This window comes from Psammomys obesus, unplaced genomic scaffold, assembly GCF_907164565.1.
Source record: "Psammomys obesus unplaced genomic scaffold, mPsaObe1.curated_primary_1811, whole genome shotgun sequence".
Lineage (NCBI taxonomy): Eukaryota > Metazoa > Chordata > Mammalia > Rodentia > Muridae > Psammomys > Psammomys obesus.
Window position 1 is genome coordinate 10269289 of NW_026592510.1, and position 20368 is coordinate 10289656.

At 42.9% G+C, this 20368-nt stretch overlaps 1 protein-coding gene across 7 annotated transcripts in view; it reads right to left on the reverse strand.

Moving 5' to 3' along the window:
• Positions 1-260: 260 nt before the first annotated feature.
• Vldlr (very low density lipoprotein receptor) overlaps positions 261-20368 on the reverse strand; it is a 32639-nt gene continuing 12531 nt past the window's right edge. For 4 of the 7 annotated variants that reach the window (XM_055613866.1, XM_055613864.1, XM_055613863.1 and 1 more), the window contains exons 3-20: positions 19028-19147; positions 14434-14556; positions 13000-13122; positions 10980-11351; positions 10772-10894; positions 10560-10682; positions 9846-9965; positions 9627-9752; positions 9025-9196; positions 8203-8421; positions 6655-6773; positions 5964-6103; positions 5592-5733; positions 4287-4433; positions 3295-3378; positions 2863-2943; positions 2032-2201; positions 261-913 (exon numbers count right to left, since the gene is read on the reverse strand). In XM_055613866.1, the coding sequence (XP_055469841.1) occupies positions 878-913; positions 2032-2201; positions 2863-2943; positions 3295-3378; positions 4287-4433; positions 5592-5733; positions 5964-6103; positions 6655-6773; positions 8203-8421; positions 9025-9196; positions 9627-9752; positions 9846-9965; positions 10560-10682; positions 10772-10894; positions 10980-11351; positions 13000-13122; positions 14434-14556; positions 19028-19147 (2540 nt within the window). In that variant the 3' untranslated portion in view covers positions 261-877. The remainder of the gene's footprint in view (positions 914-2031; positions 2202-2862; positions 2944-3294; positions 3379-4286; positions 4434-5591; positions 5734-5963; positions 6104-6654; positions 6774-8202; positions 8422-9024; positions 9197-9626; positions 9753-9845; positions 9966-10559; positions 10683-10771; positions 10895-10979; positions 11352-12999; positions 13123-14433; positions 14557-19027; positions 19148-20368) is intronic. The other 3 variants (XM_055613868.1, XM_055613867.1, XM_055613869.1) reach the window with 3 other exon arrangements.

Here is a 20368-nt window from a genome sequence, read left to right on the forward strand (position 1 = left end):
GCAATGAAGAAAGGAAGGAAGAAAGGAAAGGAAGAAAGGGGAAAAGGAAGAAAGAAAAGAAGGAAGGAAAAAAGAAAGGAAGGATAGATGATAGATTTGGGGGAACAAATACTAAATACTAATTTTTGTTGTTAGTTCTTAGTTGTAAAAGATTCTAGCCCAATTATGGACTTAGTTGTACAACATCAAGAACTATAACTTAGAACATTTGGTACTCCTTTTCTCAGAAGCTCATCTTAGAGGAATAATCAAAACCAGGGTTAAGCTGCTTGGTTTAATCTTTTTAGCACTTGAAAAAAAATGTACAGTAGTTTGAAGTCAGTCTTTGCAAACCTCCATGGAGGTCAAAGATTTCATTCATACGTACAAAATTAGTTTACAAATTTTTTTTTTTTTTTTGGCAATTTCATCTTAGTAACCCGTTTTATCCTATTGCCATTGTCCCAACCATTGAAAAAAAGTTTACAATAATTTACATAGAAATATCTTCAAAGTGCTTAAGAATAGTGATTGTTCTCTGGGGTATGTACAGGTGGTCTATACAGTGTATGTACAGGTGGGAGTCACTATCGCACAAGGTTCGTTGCTGAAATATGGCTTTCTAGGGAAAGTGCATATTTGGCCAGAGGTGGCAATACTGTCTAGAGAGTCAAGGGTTACAGATACTTGGTAACCACATCCAAAGCTGAAGTAGAATGTGGCCAAGAGTATTTACAAAAGTAATATAAAAATGATCAAGTACACAAACTTGAGCCACGAAAAGATATCTTGAGTTCTTCCAGATGGGAGGAAGAAAAGACTTCAGCGCTGGCTCAGTTACCATTCCAGAGTCAGATGTTCTTGGTTTGAACCTCACGGGTCAAGATTTGTTCAGATGTCAGGCGAGGTCGTCATCTGTGCTTACAACTGATATCTGCAGAGAAGAAAGGTTCCAGTAAGCGTGGTGTTGCTCACTGTTAGCAACTCTATGAAGTGGACTTTGCTTTCATGTTGACCACTCAAAGACCCAAAAAGCTGGAGGTCAGACACATGAGTTGTATTTGTGTCCCCAACCTGGAAACCTGAAACTCCAAGAGGCTCCCCATGACACTACAAAGAGAAAATTCCACACCTCACCTTATGTTATTGGTTGTGGTCAAAATGAGCACACATTAAAATATTGTGTAAAGTGTCTTAGGCTATGTGTATAAGAATACATGAAACAAGATGATTTTGTGTTCAGATTTTTTTATGTATGCAAAAATTAGAAAATCCATGCCCTAACACTGACACCTTTAAAATATCCCCAACCCTGAACACTCTGGCACCAAGTATTTCAAATGAGGGATACTTAACCCGTAACTACTTGGTAGGGAAAACAAAAACAGTGCAACTGATTCTGTCTACGAATTGTAAGTCTTAGAGACAGATGTGAAAAGACATATAATGTAAAGCGAACACTGTTCCATGTTTCGCTGGAGAGCTTGCAAGGACACCCTTCCTGCTCATCACGTTTCATTTAGCCTGATCCTGAAGTGGAGGCCAAATATGCACGTGGGTCTTTAGCAGAAGAACAAGTGATTGCTGTTGTCGCACCTGCAGGAAGCTGGCTCTCCTGGGTGGGATGGAGCGCCTCTTCAAGGAAAGCATTTAGTACTCTTGGCTAATATTGAATATCACTCAAGCTATTGACTTTCAGCCAGCTCCCCTAGAAATGATTTTCACATGTGCACAGTGATTTGCCTTTAGCTGTCCAGTATGCAAGGAATTGAAGTTTAAAGAGAAGCTAGATGGTTCATACTGCTATTTACATGCCATTTCTATAACCTAAAATAATATCGGGTGGGACTTATCTGCCTTCCTCTCTAAGTTAGATGTTTATTAACTGACTGTTCCAGTGGGCCAGACGTTTAGCATCTAACATGCAGTTGCTGGATAAAATGTCTGGGGACTCAGTGATTCTCCCCAGCCCAGGTAGCCAACGCTAGCAGCTATGGCCTCCTTTGAAGAGATTCATCTCAAGCCACAGTAATATAGACAGAGCACACTTACCGCTGGGTATGTGTGTCCTACTGAAGCGCTGTGTCTGCCGATGTCTATTGAGAGGTCCTCTTCAGTGGTCTTCAAGTACACAGGATTGTCAAAGTTCATGCTCTTCATGTTTTTATGTTGCCAATTCCTCCACATCAAGTAGCCACCTACTGCTGCCATCACTAAGAGCACTGAAAAAGAATCAGAGGAGACTAAGGAAGGTCTAATGTTTGTGGATCTACGATAATTGACATTAACAAAAGCTCCATGTTTTAGGGAACTTGGATAATTAGAAGTTGGAAAATGGGTAAGACAAAATTCTAAGATAACTTCAGCCCTGTGGTTGTGTGAATCTTTGCTCTGGGGAAAGTGCACTCAGGGAAGGGCAGCGTCCTAAGCTCCAACCCTCGGCCAAAGGCATGAAAATCGCAGAAGCCTTTGGAGTGCTGGTCAAGTAGTCCTCGTGTGTTAGGCCAACTAGTAAGCTAAGTTAAAGGGGCCATTAAAGCAAAGCACCTCAGCACTCACATGCTTTGCCCCTGAGCTTGAAAATCTTTTACTACTTTTAATTTATGCCTCCTGAATTCTACCTCCTTTTCAAAAAGCATTTGAAAGAGGAATAAGCAGGCTAAAGAGTCCAGCACATGATAGGACCTTTAAGGCAATTGATGAATATTCACCAGTGTGCATTGTCATGTGAAAAATTGCACTGAAGTGTAGGTACCAAGTAGGCGAGGGAGGGAGTGCAATTTAGTGTCTTGTGTGTTATGACAGCATAAAAGACAACAGGAAGGTGGTTGCAGATGAACTAAAATTGTCTATGAGATCTATATGAGAAGTGAATTTACTTACAGAGAGGAAGGATGGCCCAGGCGGCTGATGTCCCTTTTGGGGGAACACTGACCTCTGATACTGTTGTAGTCACGTTGATCCCTACAAGGACATGCAAGGAATCAGTCTAAAGAAATTTGGATTAAGACGTAGCAATCTATCCATGAGGTAGAGCTCCTCCTACCTTTGTACCTAATATTGACAGTATTGATATTGATATAGTATCCACTATAATTTGGTATCAGAACAACATTGGCTTAGAATTATTCGAATTACATGGCCATTCCGCCAACAGGTTTAAATAAGTCAGAGAAATCCAGGATGTGCACATTCTACATCTTTGGACTTTAGGCACAAGTAGCCAGTTGGGGCAGAACCAGTAGTTAAAGGCTGCATTAATTATGTAAGCGGCAGTTAGTTGACATTAACGGTTGGCAGTACTGGACCCAATACCTCCAGGAACCAGTCCACTAGTTCGTAGAATGTCTGTTGTGTTGATATCTTTTGTCTCACTGTAAGTCACAGGAGTTGAAGTACCTGGATTACAAAAACCAAGAACCTGGTTAAAGGCCAAGGTTCCTGAGTAGCCGGCTGCATCGTCCGGAGAAGTCATGTTGAATGTTTATTTTAGCTCCAGGTAAAAGAGACAACCCATTGCAGGATTAACTTGCAAAGCAGATGTATCTGAATGTAGAGAAATAGCCAGCTTTGCTCAAAACCCCAGAAACATAGGAAGCTTTGAGCAGGGCAGTCAGCATGTGGAATTTGACAACTCAGAAAGAGTCACAGACATATGGATTCCCTCTCAACAAAACTTCAACCTCATGAAATAACCACAAATGCTCTCAAGATTGCTATAGTGTGCTATTCACACCAGGAGGTCTTGCAACTATATTCTCAGAAAACCGAATAAGTGTTTATTATGGTACTATATAACGATGCTAACTGAGACATCACTATGTGAGCTCCTTGCTTACAATTAGCAAGTTCAGTTTGCTGCTCAACCAGAAGCTGAGCACAGAATCTTAAAATTTAAGTTCAGACTATCTGTGAGTTTAAACTTGTGTAGTCTCCTGAGGCCAGTAAGTGTCCTGAAGCCATGGCCTTCTTCCTCAAGTGTCTTCAGTATATTTGTTCTGTCATCTATGGAGGACTTTAGTTAGCTAAAAATCGGCTAGCTTAGGGGTATTATATGGGTACAAATTAGCATGTGGTGCACTGATACTTTTGTCCCCTATAGACTCATCTGATATTGAAATGGGTCACAGGTCAGCCCCAAAGCACTGAGAGAATGCTCACCATGCAATCGTAACACCTAATCACCTATTCTGAAATCAGTTTCAAAGGTTAGCTACAGCAGAATCTCTCAATATGGACAAGTTGTAGCTGGTGTCTTACAGTGCTTGTTCTATTTCTTGCTTGTGGTTGAAATGCAGAAAGCTTACTTTGACATTCTCGTCCATGTTCCTCAAGATTGTACCCATTGGGACAGGAACAGGTATATTTCGGAGAGTGTTCATTGATCTGTGGTGCTGGCAGGCAGAGGTATTCACATCCTCCATTCTCCATATCTTCTTCACACCAATTTTTACCTAGTCAGGAAAATTTTCTTTAAAATAGGCATTGCAGTATTAACTATGTATAGTCTCCATGGAGCTTAAGTTTGTCCACTCTGTCAATCCTTCAAGTGAGGTTAACATCAGTGAAGAATGGCTAGCACGGGCATTAAATGGGTATCAATCAATGTACCGGAAGCAAACTCTAAAGATACCAGAGTATTCATAGAGTAAGAGTATGTCTTCCCTACATGGGTGTGAAGGGAGATGAGGGGCCAAGTCTGGTTCACACTGTTCAAAGCTTAGAGTGAAGACCCAGAAGGAGACAAGTCAATTTTCCTGGCTTTATATCGACTTATTCCTACAAAGTAGAAGGAACTCAGCCCCAGGGAGGTATAAGGGTCTCATTAGATAGATGAGCTGGTGTTCTGGGTAGGAGATAACATGACTAGATTCAATTGATAATTTGCATAAGTGTTACAGATTGTGTCCGTTCATAAAATTTACACAGTGAAGTCTCAACTGCCAGTATCTTAGAATCTGACCTTATTTGTAGATAATATATTGACAGAGGTAATCAAGTTAAGATGAGGTCATTAGGGTAGGTTTCCAGCATCCAGTGTCCTTTTCAGAAGATGAAATATGGATGCATGCATGTTTCAAAAAAAAAAAAAAAACAAAAAAAAAAAAGATGTGAATAGACACAGCCATCTGCAAGCGCAGAAGAGAAATGTGGGATAGAGTCTTCCCTCAAGTTCCCAGAAGGAACCAACTTACCAGCACCTTGACTTTGGACTTTTTAGTTTCCAGAATTGTGAGACAGTAAATTTCTGTTGTTTAAGGCACCCAGTTTGCGGTATTTTGCTACAGCAAACCTAGAAAACTAATCATAAGGTGTATCTGTGGCCTGAAGGCTACCGTGGAAGCTGATACAACAGGCTTAGCAAGGAAGACCCAGGAGATATAGAAATGAAAGCTCTGCCGGAGGGTAGGAAGGACCTAGGAGCTGATTCTGAGGCCATTTCTTTAAGATGGCTGGGATGCACGATCAGGCATCAGGGGTGGAGTTTGGCCTGGGGTTCAAGATGGACAAAGGCTCCGTTTTATAGGAAGGTGTGCTGCTAAGGAGCCAGTAGGTGATAGGTTCTAGATCACACTACTCCTTTAGCATGGTCACGGGCTTCTCCATGCTACCTGATGGCTGGATGAGTTCATGGTAGACAATGATGTCTTGTGCATCATTGAGGTTGTTGACTAGCGTAGCCAGCTCCGACCCAGTGAATTTATTGGCACCATACACCGCTTCATTTTCTCCATCTATCCAGTAGACACGATCCTAAAACAGAACCCCTACAATTAGCATGCATATACCCAAGATTGACACCAATCAAGATCTAAGCTTTTCATGATTAGGGAAAGAGAAGCAAATGACAAGTTTCTTGAATTCTCTTGAAGACTAATGTATACCAGGCCTTGGGTGAAAGTTGTTCAGGTATCTACGGCTCCCTCCCCTTCCCACACACCTGTTCCAAAAGCATCTTCTTAGATGTGAGGTACATATCTTACCTCAAATATTGTGAGTGCAAGAGGATGTGCTAGGAACTCCAGAGACTTGAGCACTATCCTGCGATCTTGACCATTCAGGTCCACACTAGACAGCATATGCAGTTTGGAATCCAGCCAGTAGAGGCGGCTTTTGACAAGGTCTAGGCAGGAAAATAATTGACATTATATGAGTGGTTGCTGCTCTGGCTTCTATTTAAAATACCCAAAGTATTCTGTTTTATGGTTCTTAACGGGGTCACATGATACTGGTGAAGCCACATGTGTCTATCTGCATTCCCTGGGGGGGGGGGGGGTGATTGCTAAGACTATCAAGGTATGTTACATTATAAAAGGTGTTTAAAGAAAAAGAAAGAAAGAAAAGAGAAGGCTTGTATTTTGCATCTCTTCTCAGATAATTCAGAAGGAAACCATTACAAGTTACCACACAGGAAAGGCAAAGACACCCATGCTTGCAGTGTTCCACATGAGAACCCCAAAGATTCAAGAGTCACTGAGTTTCCATTGCATTTTAGTCCAATCAGAAATTGCTGGCACCCACAGTTTGTTAAGTCTGCCCTGTTTCCCCAGCCAGTCTCTCCCAAAGTTGCTGCTATCGGTGGAACTAGAAGAATCACCTCAAATTTATAAGGGGCAAACATTTAAACACTATGAAGACAGCTGACTACTGAGTGAAGGAGCAGGACATACATACCAAGTGTAATTCCATTAGGCCATTGGATGTCCTCCGTCACCAGTGGACGCCTATCAAATCCATTCATTCCTGCCTTTTCTATTTTAGCTGGCTCACCCCAATCTGACCAGTAAACGAAGCTGGGAAGAGTTAAATCAGAAACATGCCTTAATGGCTTAGAAGAAATAAAGCTGCAACTTAAAACAAAAGCTTAAAGAGTGGGCAGAACACTCTCGAGCTTGAGGCTCTTGAGATGAATGCTGATGCTGAAGGCTCTAATTATGCTTTGAGTAAATTAAACTTAACAGTTGGAATTCACAAGGGTTGGAGGCACAGCTCAGTGGTAGAGCACTTGGCCTACCATGTATGAGGCCCTGTGTCCACTCCTCAGGACTATCGGACACAATAATATAATTTCCAAGTTATAGCCAAGTTAGTCTGTGTTGATCTGATATGTAAGTATCAGCCCAAAGTCCCAAGTCTCTACATTTCCTTTTAAAAGGCACATTCTTTCAGAGTCACAAAAGAGGCATTTTCTGTAAGCTCTACAGGAGGAGCTTGAGGATTATGTTCTAATGACATTTCATAGGGGCCAAATGTGATGATTACAGTCAACTTTCTAAGCTGCCTGCATTTGTGAAACATTTTGACAAAGGTCTATTCCTTTCAATTGTACTTTCACAATTTGCATTTTTAGATAGAAACCTTGAGGGAACAGGGCTATGCAAATCCCAGTATTTCCTGCAAGTCCTAGATTTGACCACCCAGAGCTAACTAACCCAGCAAAGTGTTCACACACACACACACACACACACACAAGATTATTTGTGCAGAAGCTGGGTAGACAAAGGATTCAAACATACTTTCCGTGTATATAATGCATAAAATCTAAATCAGCTGGATAAGAAGGAGCAAGATTGGAAGAGCCCATCACACACAAGGGCTGTCCCAGGGCTGCTCATAGTTGGTTGCTCACAACATTTTTTATTAGTTTACTATTTATCACATGCATCAATTGTGTATTGTGATTGGTTTCAAGAAGATATTTTCATTCAAATTCATCATGTCCACATGGAATTTTATTTAGCCATAGAGAAGAAAGAAATTATTTTATTTTCAGAAAAATGAGACAACTGGAGGTGACCGTATTAAGTACAGAAAACGCCAACAACAAATATCACATCTTTTCTCCTACTTGTAGATAGCAGATTGTGTAAAGATACATAAATTGCATGTGTGTGTGTGAAAGAGAGAAAGAGGGAAGAAGAGAAGAAGGGAGAGAGAGAGGGGGAGGGAGAGAGAGGAGAGAGGGAGAGAGAAGGAGAAGAGAAAGGAGAGAGGGAGAGGAGAGACATGAGATGAAAGAAGATGGGAGAATTAGCTGGAGGGGTTGAGGGGGGAGTGGAAGGGGCCAGGCAAGGAACACTATCAGTGGTGTCTTGAACCAGGTAATTCTGTTCCTGGGCACTCTTCCAATAAGTGAGATCTTTATGAGTAAAGGTCATGAACACCTTATGAGAAAAGCTCCTGACCTATGTGGCTAAGTGAAGGTAAACATAGAATACGAACCCAGACAAAGGGTCCACAGCTATGGAGGCAGGCTCTCGCAAGTCAGAGTTAAACAGGAATTTCCTCTTGGCTCCATCTAGGGTAGCTACTGAAATAGTCTTAGAAGCCGCATCAGTCCAGTAGATGGTCTTGTACACCCAATCAACAGCAATGGCTGCAGGATTATAGACATTGTCGATCATTTTAAAATGTCTACCAACCTTGTCATCAATTGAGGCACTGAAACAGAATAGGTCACAAGAAATTGAAAAGTTGTCACCATTGGACCCTGGAGAATGGACTTTCTGCTTATGAAATATGTTCAAGGACTTTACTCAGAAAGGTCCCTGGGAACTCCATTGCTCCCCACTGAAATAATTTAGCCATGCTGCTTGGGGATGGAAAGCTAGTAATACTGTAGCTTATCTAGTTGTGGATATGAATTCTAGATACAAGCTCAACAAAACAGGAAGAGAAGCATTTGACTAAGCAGCCATCATCCCAGGCCTACAGTTTCTGCTGAGAAAGAACTGCTACCATCATCGCTATTTGTAGTACAAGGAGATAGTTCACAACTATAAAAGGGGAGGAAATATGAGGAATTCAGATGTCTTCTGCAGGCATAGCCATCTTTTACGTCATGAACAATGGTCCATTCCTAAGTAACGGCTGACGGCAATTTAATAGCCAAAAAACCAGTGCTGGATTCAACACCCCCAGCTAAGTTGGTGGTCGACTGGAGCTAGACAAAGACAGAACCAACCCCTACTGCAACCCTTCCCACAGGCCCAATGACAGTGACTTCTCCGCCCAGATGTCAGGAATGCTGCTGCTGAAACTTACCTGAAGATGGCCCTTTGGCTTAGATCAGCCCAAAACAGCTTCTGAGCTGCGATGTCGGCATCCAGAGCCACCGTGTTTCTTAGTTGTTCTACAAGTTGGATGTATTCCTTCCTCTCTAGTCCAATCTTCCTGATGTCTCTTCGATTAGTGAAGATCAGGCTCGGCTCTTTGCCTGTAAGACAGAAACGAGGTTGCTTTAGTTTTGCTGTCAGGCAAGCTCTGCCAAGTCACCTGCTCCCCACAGAGGAACGCTTATAAAGATACTGGTAAACATCTCAGTAGTACCCAGCCTGGGGTCCCAACCCCCAGGATCTGGAAGTACTTCCACCCTATTTAGGAAGGCAGTCTTGGGGTTGCAGGTACTTGTTTGAATTGTGCTGTTTGGAAGCAAACATGATGACTATTCATAGCATCCTATGCAAAAGGGGCACCAAGGCAGATGGGTGGGAAGATGGTTTAAACTATCGTGCTCCACTAGGCGTTTTGGAGCATTGCTCTGGGGTGTGGCTATGTGTAGGTTGGCTGCTGCAGCCACCACTTGTACCTTTTAGAATCACTGGCTCATAAAGGTACCAGAGCAACACCAGCCCAAGTCCATTTACCTACTGCCTTGCACACGCCCGTGGCAAGATCCATTTGATAGCCACGGCTACATTCACACTTGTAACCGCCTTTTAAGTTGATACAAATCTGACTGCAGATCCCCGGGTTTTGGCATTCATCAATATCTAGGAGGGAAATTAGAATTAGTCTTGCTGTCCCTAGAGGCTTGTTCCCCCTCCCCCTGTCCTCTAGGAGCCAGGCTCTTCGTTTCAACTCACCTCCGCAGGTTTTCCTATCTATCAGTTCAAACCCAGCTGCACAGTCACATTCATAGCCTATAACTAGGTCTTTGCAGATATGGGAACAGCCACCATTATTGACCAAGCATTCGTTGATATCTGGAATTAAAGGGTAGCAAAGTCAACCGACAGCTTTTTTTTTCCCTTTTAATATTTTAATTTATTCTTTGAGACTTCCGTGTATGGATACAATGTATTTTGATTCTATCCACCACCCCTTACCGACCTAACCCTCTGAAGACGCTTTGCAAACGTCTCCCTCACAACTTCATGTGCTCATTTTGTTTTCTCTTTTGTAACCCAGAGTCCAAATTAGCATGACAGCTTATTCTTCATTGAGTTGTCTTATTCACATTTAAGCTCAGGCTATTGGTGATGCCTTTTCTAAGATTTGATGATGATTATGATTATTGAAGCTATACATTTCAGGCTAGATGGGAAGCTATCAGTTAGTTATGCATGACTGAGTCAAGTTTTGTGATTGTTTTTATTTATCTGAAGGAGTTCCTAAACTCTGGGTTAGTTTGTCAGTGGCTGAAGTTCCATTTCGTAATGCTTTATCTTCAAGCTTAACCATTAAATTTTAGTTCATCCTGAGTTCAACAGGGCACTAAACAAGGTCCAAATAGCATCAGCTCCGACGGGCTGAATGCAACCTCTCAGCTGTGGCCTCAAGCAAGCCCCCTCACTTACGGCATTCTTTCAGGGGCTCATCACTCCAGTCTCTGCAGTCCTGCTCCTGGTCGCACACTTTGGTGATGTCTATGCATTCCCCACTCCTGCACTTGAACTTTCCAGGACCCAAGCACTGATTGACTATAAACCAAACACAGGAGAGAAGTCCCCCCGTTGGTCTGACTGGAGCGGCCAATGGCCTGACAGAACGCCCTTGAGAGCCCCCTCACCGTTTTTGCAGTTGACTTCGTCAGAGCCGTCAACACAGTCTCGGATGCCGTTGCACTGCCTGCTGCCGTGGATGCAGCTGCCGTCTTCACATTCAAACTGGTCGGGTCTGCAGGTTCGAGAGGCTGCGGAAGGAGGTAACACGGCGGAATGAAGGCCAGCCGCGTGGTTGCCGGCCGGCGCGTGGAGGCGAACCGGAAAGCTACTTACGGCAGCTGAGCTCGTCGCTGCCGTCCCTGCAGTCCGGATCGCCGTCGCAGCGCCATTTCTTGTGAATGCACTCGCCAGAGCCGCACTGGATCTCGCTGGCGGGGCATCTGGTGTGGATCACTGGCTGCCGGCCGCACTGCTCCAGAGACTCATCCGACTGGTCGGAGCAGTCCGCGTCGTCATCGCACACCCAGCTGAGCGGGATGCAGGAGGACGTGCTGCACTGGAACTCGTGGGCGCCGCAGGTCGGGGGCGCGCAGTCCAGCTCGTCAGTACCGTCGTCACAGTCGTCCTGGCCGTTGCACACGAAGTTCCTGGAGACACAGCGGCCACTGGAGCAGGTGAACTCATCGGCGCTGCATGTGATGTTGCCTGTTAGAGGGAAGACGCCCCAGGGAAGGTGCATCAGCCTTGTCTGTTTGTTTGTTTGTTTTTAACAGAGGCTTCTCGTCACCAAATCAAAGAAAACTGATCTTTGATGATTAACTTTAGCCTTCTAATTTAAGAAGCTATAGCGCTGTGATACTGAGAACAAGCGTCTGGAACATGACAAAACAGTTTCACAGTATAAGATGCAGCCATACCATGTATAAGAGCAGAAATAAATGACCAAGAAAACAGTAGGAGGCTAGAAACTAATTTGAGATGAGACCCACAACTGACGCTTAAAGGGACAGTGTTCAATGACTTAAACTGGTATTGGGTATTTCATTTTGGAAGGCAGAAGTATGTCTAGACCAACCTATTGCATGTCAGCCCAAATCACATCACTAGCTGAGGAAATGCATCAGCTGTATGGGCAATGTATAATGGGTATTAAGGCACTATCCAAAAGGAAACGAACCAAAGAACACTCTACACGGTTTCTTTCTTTTGGGTCTTTTAAATAAGCATCAGGAATACCATCTTAATAATTTTCAGCATTTTTTTTTTAAGTCACTGCTAGGGCCAGAATCACAGCCTAGCAACCCTGTGTGCTATTGATGACAAAGTAGTCATAGCAGCCAGTTTAGATTTTGGTTAAATTCCTGCCAAACATACCAAGGTCACAATTTGATGGTAATTGGACAGGAGACCACGACTCTCTTGGGAAGCAAAGTGTAGATTTTTCGAGGGAAATGTTTGGCAGCTCCAGGGCTCGCCATGACAATGTATGAAGCTCAATTCTATGACTGAACACGAAACTCATTGGACTAGGTGCAGTGGTGGTGTCCTCACGAAGTGATTTGTACAACTAGTGTTTGACCTGCGAGGACTCTGGACTCCCTCGGATACTACTGCAGCCTGACATTAGGCTCATCAGCTCAGATTCTAGAAGCGCCATCAAGGGGTAGTAGCTTGAAGGAAAACTGAGAGCAATGTTTGTTCCAACCTGCAGATTTTCCCCCAGGACCTCACCTTTAACATGGAACACCTCATTATAGACTTTCCAAGAATATAAGCATGAAAGAATAGGAAACAGTGCTAGCATTCAGAGACAGTATTATAACAGGACACGAAGGTTGGGTAGACTATTTGCTGGCAACGTGCTAGATCAGGCTTCTATGCTAACTTAGCCATGGATTCTAGTTGGCGGAAATGTTTGTCTCATACTCAAGTACCTTATTCTAACAAGCTAATCTAACTAAACCTATGGTTGTGTCTTCTGGCCCTGTCACCTTCTACTCTTATTGAGCCAATGTAAGGAAGGCCCATGAGTTCCTGTCATAAAAGACAAAAGCCCACATTGCTGCTACCTTACTAAGCTATGTTAAATGCACTATGCTGAATGTAAGCACCAAGATGACTTCTCTGCTTGCTTCTGTGTGCCTGGAAGACATGCCAGGCAATGGCCAATTGCCAGGAAAAAGGACTTTCATAGTCTTATGGTGGTTAGGAAGGACAAATACTGAGCAGACAGCGAAGCCACTGAAAAGTGAGTCAGTGGCTCTGCGTCTTCGGGCTTCAGTTAGCACCCCTTGTTCACCTTTCTTTAGGAAAAGGGTCGTTGGGGTAGGCCACTGCACACTGGCCTTCTTACCACAGTTTTCTTCATCTTCTCCATTGTCACAATCATTTTCACCATCGCATCGCCAGGACACTGGGATACACTGAGTGGAACGGGCGCCACAGCTGATTTCATTTATGCGGCATGTTCTCATATCTGTTGATGACATACAGTCTCAAAAGAGCCTCCAAACTGGTCAGTGCAAAGCTGCTGCTCCCGTGCTGCCTGGAAGTGCAACACCTGGGACTCAGTGGTCAGGGACAGGGCACACTGAGTGGTGGAAGCCAGGCAGATCCTTCGCCAGCTCCGTCCTTAGAAGCTCCGCCAAGCAAGGCCACCTGGCAGCGTACCTGAGAACCTTGACCTCCTTCAAGGTTCTGCCGCATGCTCAGCCCTGGCTTTTGTTTTACTTGGCACAGTTAAGTTGATTTGTTGGCCTGCTCCTACTCCATTACTTATGTTTAGACATCAGTGGGCACACCAGATATTGTCACCTAATCCTACTCCCTTAAAGGTCAGACGGGCTAATACCTCTGAAGTCTTCCAGGGGACAGTTTTTTCCTAGGCCTCCTTTCACAGTTTTCTTTATATATGCAAAGCAAGAATATATCCTGATCCTTGATTTTTACCACATCATTAGCTACTAAAACATGGGGCTGAATCTGTGTAGACCTTGTCTAGGACCCTCGGGTTTCTAACTCACTGACAAAATTGTCGCTAGCGTTTCTTTGCTAGAAAATAAAAGTCTAGCCTTAGTTATTTTCATAATCATATCCTAAACCTAAATTTGGTTCATGCCAATCCTATTTCTTCTGTATCAGCATGCCTCTCCTGCAAAGAATCCTCAGACTTTTCATCTCAACATTCAAATAATCTCTGTTTATTTGATTCCAACACACCTTTCTCTGTGGTTTTGGGACTTTTGCCTGCACATCATCCTGTGGGAAGAGAGATATATTTGTACCTTTTTAAAGCTTTTCTTATCCAGAACAGACTTTATGGGCCCTGCAGGTTTGTTAAAATTCCCAAATTATCTCATTACTAATCATCTTGTTGTTTTAATAATATGAAAATCTGGACATTTCAAAACTTATGCTCAACTCTTAGGAATCCTTCACATCTTGAATTCACCTCCAGGATCAGAGGATCATCTATTCAGTTATTGTCAAACGTTTGAAATCTATGCACCTAGTCAAGGAGTTCTTAATTGAATCTGCTGGCTTCAGTCGTGAGTATTCAAATGAGGAAGCTACCCAAGAGAATGTCAGTCTTGTTAGACTAGGGAAAGCAGTCTTTAAAGAAGATGGAATAACTGTTAATAGCTTGAATGACCTTCAAGTCAGTTGGCCTCAAGTTTAAGGCAGGCAAAGAAAAATGAATGCCAAGCAATCGATAAAAGCTTCACTTAGAACAGAGACAGAACAGCACGGAAGAGGTCAAGTCCAAAGCAATTCAAGGCACACTCACGGCACTGTTCTGGGCTTTCATCAGAACCATCTTCACAGTCAGGATCCCCATCACACTGCCATCTGTTAGGAACACACTGGCCGTTTTTGCACACAAAGTCAGATTCAGCACAGGTCTTCTTCACTACAAGAGTTTAGTGCCAGAGTTAGAATTAGAGTCAGTTATCCCACACCCCACTTCTCACATTAGGGTAAAAACTACATTTAGGTATGTTTTCCTTTAAAGGTAATTCTGAATCGATTGACTGATATTCAAACTGTTGATATCTAGGGAGTTTTTAGAAAGCCCATCTTTTCCTCATAGGTCTCAGAAGAGGGAGTTATTTATTGGAGAGACTTGAAGGCCAAAAGAGTCAAGGGAAGACAAAGGCTGTCCATTGTCTTATGATCCAGGGGCATCTTAAAAAAATGAACTAGTCTGTTTACAATGCTAACACCATGGATTTCTTCCAACTCATTGATACACTCTGAGATGTTTTTCCCTAAGACCATTTTCTGTCCCTATAACGGAACACTTTATAGTGGACATTTTGTAAAGGAAAGGAACTTATTTCAGTTCAAGGTTCTAGAAACTTGGACTCTTAAGAGCATGCACTAGTAACTGCTCAGCTCTGGGTGATGATCTCACGCCTTGCTGTCTTGCCCACTCTTTCAGTAATTAATCTGGTCCAGGGAGAATTTATTCCTCCTCACTGATCTAGTCACTTCTTAAATGCCCTAGCACCCCTCACACCATTCTTTTAAAATTGTTTATTAAAAATCAGACTTCAGCATGAGCCCCAGAGGAGACAAGCCATAGAAAATATTTTTAATAACCAAACGTTCCATCCTATGACTGGTCCTTCGGGTAACTGTTTGCTATGGAGAGAATGGTGTGTCTTCATATATTTCGTATCCTGGAATCCCTGCCGTGCTGTACTGGGAGGGAGGACCTGAGGGATGTGATTATATCATGAGGATGGAGTCTTCGCAGGGGGGATGGCTGCCCTCATTAGAAGCACGAGTGCTTGTTTACTTGCTCTCTCCTATCATGGAAGGACATAGGAGAAAAGCAACCATCTGCAATTCAGAAAGAGGGCTTTTATCAAACCCACTCAGGTGAAAGTGCTGCCACTTCTTTGGGGGACTTTCTAGCACTCAAAACTCTCAAATCAAACTGTCATCATTTACGCCATCCTGCCTATGGTATTTTCGCCACAGCAGTGTAACCCAAGATTGTTTCAGGGGCATATATCACAATGCATGCATTCAGAGTAAAGGTATGTAGAGGTATCCTCCAGAACTGAATATTGCCATTCCTCCTGGCCTTCTGGGGCAGAGGAGCTCTCCCCCTAGACAAACTTAAAGCCAATAACAAGTGGTAGAACTTGGAATTCAAAGAGATTTTAGGCCTTCAGCCAAAGTTTGGTTTAATATCAACCAAATGAAAATCACAGAAGCTGCCAGTGCTAAGTTCCATAATTCACAGCTCCCACCAAATAGCCAAAAGGCAAAATATCAACTCTACCACTGATTCTTCGTTGCGCAGGATGTAGAGTTACACTATAGCTTGTCATCCATTCATTAGACCAGGAGAGTAAAGACAAGCAAAGCAGGTGGTTTGGTTACCATACCCATGAAGGAGTCTGAGAATTGGAAAGAACCTTGCCAAAGTAGCCAGATAAGACACCAACACCCTGTGACTAGATTACACTAGATTCTTCCATGCCTATGTGTCTATACTTTCTACCCAAACATCCATTTTCAAACTACCACTCAGAATGAGTATTCTGTATTTGTAAATCAGATAGAGCCTGCAATGCATTGCGAATTTAACAGAGATTATTTGGCGCAAGTGCTTTAAGCTAGGTAGAGGCCCTAGGAGCTAGGGCCTACTCTTAGGTCACCGTGGTTCAGCCTATAAACTTGGGAGACAGTTACTTTGAAACAGTCAGCATGGGCTGATGAATTATGATGATCCCTAAGGGCTTATTCATATCCTTGAACTACATAGCTAAGGAACCATGGAAAGCCATGCCAGCTCATAAATTCACCCCTGTTTCTAGATCACCATAATACAGTGTTAACACAGAAAATACTATACAAGGCTATACATGTTCTCCAGGGCCCATATGGAAACAGAGGCCAGGCTAAAGGGCTTGTTGCGTTAATTCAATCTGTGGATCACCTCTGTAAATTGCAAAAGAGAGAACAGGGTAATGGCCATGAAGAAAGCAGATGATTTTGCAAGGTAGAAAATGCCATGGTGATATGTAAGATGAGCTATGCAACAAAGAGTTAGAGCAAAGATAAATAAGGACATGTCTTCACAGAGTTCATTTTTCTCAATCCTGAGCATATACTGTAAGGGCAAAGAAAAGATACTCGAATCAACACTGACATGCAGACAGACAGTGTTTTACAGGGGAGGAAAGCCATCTCTGGGAACCCACAGAAGCAAGTGGCATATGGAATCCACACTCAACCTGATTGATTACACTAGATGTCACTCTCAAAAGTGAGTGCTCCCGAAAATGACAACCAGTGTGGGTCAGAGGTTAGGCAGGGAAGTCGGAGGAAGGCTTCGGCAGTTTTAAGTAAATAGTTTTTCCACTTCAAGCCCACGTTTAAGGCTGCTTTTGGTGATGCTTACGCTTTCCCTGTTTACCTCCGTGGATGGGAGCTAGCATCAAATCTGCCTAGCGATATGTTTAGTTTATCATTCCTCAAGTGATCTTGACTCACTGTGCTGTTCATCTACCCCCCCTCCCTCACCCAAATCTTTCTACCTTGTATCTGGTAGAGAGTATTTATGCAGAAAGGACTTGGTCTGGTTATTGCTCCTATGATGACCCAGGTGTTTCTGCTGAGTTAGATGATAAAACCTTCTATAACAGGAAGTATAAAAATAAGCAAAGTAAGGCTTTTGCCTGATACAAGATTTTTTTTTTTATTTTTTACTTTTTGGTAGACTTGTTCCTTTCAACCAGAGAACAGCTGAAAGGAGGTCCTCTTAGTGAGATACGGATTGAGAGAACCATATTCTCTAAACAACCTAGAAACAGTAGGGAACTCAATGTCTCCTGGAGCAGACTGAAATCTTTATATTAAAAGCACACAAAGGAAAAGGATAGCACAGGAGAACCATTCTTGGTCATGAGATTGGGGGTAAGTTTTTACAGAATGGACTTTCAGAGCTGGCACTGGGGTATGGCTGGCTAGGATTATGTTTGTGGCATTTTAATGATGATAAACAAAGAAGCAGGCAAAGGCATAAAGAACATGCCAGACAGTCCTCATGAGACTTGATAAGCTAGGGGCAGATGGCAGGGGAGGGGAACTTACCCTTTCAGTGGACTAGGGTAAGGGAATGGGGGAGGAAGAGGGAGGAAGGGTAGGATTGGGAGGAGTTAAGGGAGGGGGCTACAACCAGGATATAGAATGAATAAGTTGTAATAAAAAAAAAAAAGTTCATGCCAGTCAATACAATCTGACATGGCCTTTATTTTTCTTCTGTTCCTGAGTGCTGGGATATGCATGTGTCTCTATATGCAGCACTGTAGGTACCATCTTTCAAAAGGCAAATGACAACGGTCACACTGATCTCACTCAACATTGCTCGGGGATTTTAGAATACAGAACAGAGGGATTAAAAAAACTAAACTTCAGCAAGAATTCCAGGTCTGTGTGATCTTGGCATGAAGTTCTCAGCTATTCTTTGTGACATAAGGTCATGGGGCCTACACACAGGCATTTCTCACAATGACCTTATGATAGAGGCTGATCAATGGTATGATATTATGTTCATATCCGTTTGGGGAAAGAATATTTTCTACCCTGCCTAATGCTTTCAAAGAAGCAAATATTGTGAGCAGAGAAACAGAAAGACTCCTTTTCTGATCTTTGACATGTGCCGGCTTGTTATTTTTACACCAGTTAGTTAATCTCGGAAATGTTAGGGGATTTCATAGTATCCACAGCTCACTGTCTTCTTGGATCAGAGCCACTTGGGACTTCAAAGATTTATTATTTTATTTTTGTGTACATGTGCATGTCTATATGTTTGCATACCATGTGCAGCTGTACATGGGCCCATACCCAGGGAATGTCCATGAGTGTCACGTAAGAGTGTCAGATCCCCTAGAGCAGGAGTTACATGAGATGCCCAACACGGGCGGTTAGAACAGAACTCAGGCCCTCTGGAAAAGCTACACACAATCGTAACCACTAAGACGTCTCTGCACGTTGCCCTGTTTGTATAAAGTCACTTTCAAGCAATCTTCTGTCTGCTTCTAGGTCTTCTCTTTCCTTTCTCTGTTTCCTATAGCACATGCCTGTCTGACATAAGATAAATCAGGTCTTCTCACTTGGAAGAAATCCCACTTGGTTGCCAACATTCCATATTCAAGTTGATTACTTCACGTCAAATATTCAATTATAGTCCTCTAGATCAGTATAGATTAATTGGACTCTGATTCAAAGCGATACTTTTTATTTGTAGAATTTCAATACATTTGTAGGAACTAACAGAATACCTGCACATTTGAATCAAGTGCATAAGCCCAATCAAGAAGTAAAGCTTTGTGACAAGCGAGACTGCCAAAGTCTTCACTTACCACAGTTCTTTTCATCACTGCCATCAGCACAGTCTTCATCTCCGTCACATTTCCACAGCAGAGTAATGCAGCGGCCATTTGTGCACTGGAATTGGGAGCTGTCACATTTGCCTTTTTTCCCTAGGATGAGAAAGGAACATTGAGCAATGCATGCATTGAAGGTGAGTCGGAAATACAAGTTCCCCAAGTTCCCTGGATAGGACAGCTGCAGATTCAGCAAGCTGTAACATTCTAGGGTCCAGCCTTGGATGGGTTTGGGGACAGTTGACACCAGTAGCACAGTCTTTCACTGGGCAACAAGCTAAAACAGAACACGAGAGTTCCAGCTTTTCTCCCAGAGAGGCACAGCTGTGATCCCAGGTTCCAACTAGTAGAATCTGGAAAGCAGAAAATAGTTATAGAGCTTCTGAGAAATCCAGTCACACGCTGGCCAGTGATGTTTTATGTCACCATCTCCAGTGGTGACTGTAAAATTGTAAGAGAGCAAAATAATTCCTAGCATCTAGAGAATACTCAGCTGAAGAACCAGAAGGAAAAAAAAAATCTTCAGACAAAAAAAGAACCACTTCTGAGAAAATTGAAGGGTTAGGAGAAGATTGCAGACTTTAAGCAGCTCGGGAATGCATTGGAAAACATGGACACCCAACACTAAAATGGCTTCATCGACAGGAAGGGGTGTCCATAGAGAACTGTCTGATTGAGAAGAAGAAACAAAGCATGCAGACCACCCTGGGCATATTTCCGAAAAGCGTGAAGGAAGGACCCGCCCCAGAGAGAGCTCTAGTACTCTCCTCTGGGAGAAAATTTAAAAGGCCTTAGCAAAGGATAGCTCATGGACACAAGGCAAGATACTGATGGGCCTGACCCTCTAAAGGCCTGTAAGAAGGTGGATGTGCTTGTGCTAGCCCCTAGAAAAAGGTCGGGACACAAGAAGATAAGTACAGAAAAGCTTGTAGAACAAACATATAAAGAAAATATTTTTGTATAACTGTGCAGCATGTGTTTTAAGATGATATCAGAGTTTAAAATTCTAAAGAAGTGGGCCAGTGAGATGGCTCATTGGCTAAAAGTACTTGCTGCCCAGCCTGGTCACCTGGGTTTGAGCCCTGGAACCTATGGTGGAATGAAATGACTCCTGAAATTTGTCTTCCAACCTTCACACTGGCACAGTGGCACGTGTGCTCCCTACCCACGGAATAAGCATATAATTTTTAATGTTTAAAAACAAAAATAAAGATACTTCATTATTGAAAACAGAAATATGTTTATAAACTTTTTCTAAGTTGAGGGTCCACCAAGCATATTTTTGAAGTGACAACAATGTCCTTGGCCTTGACTTTT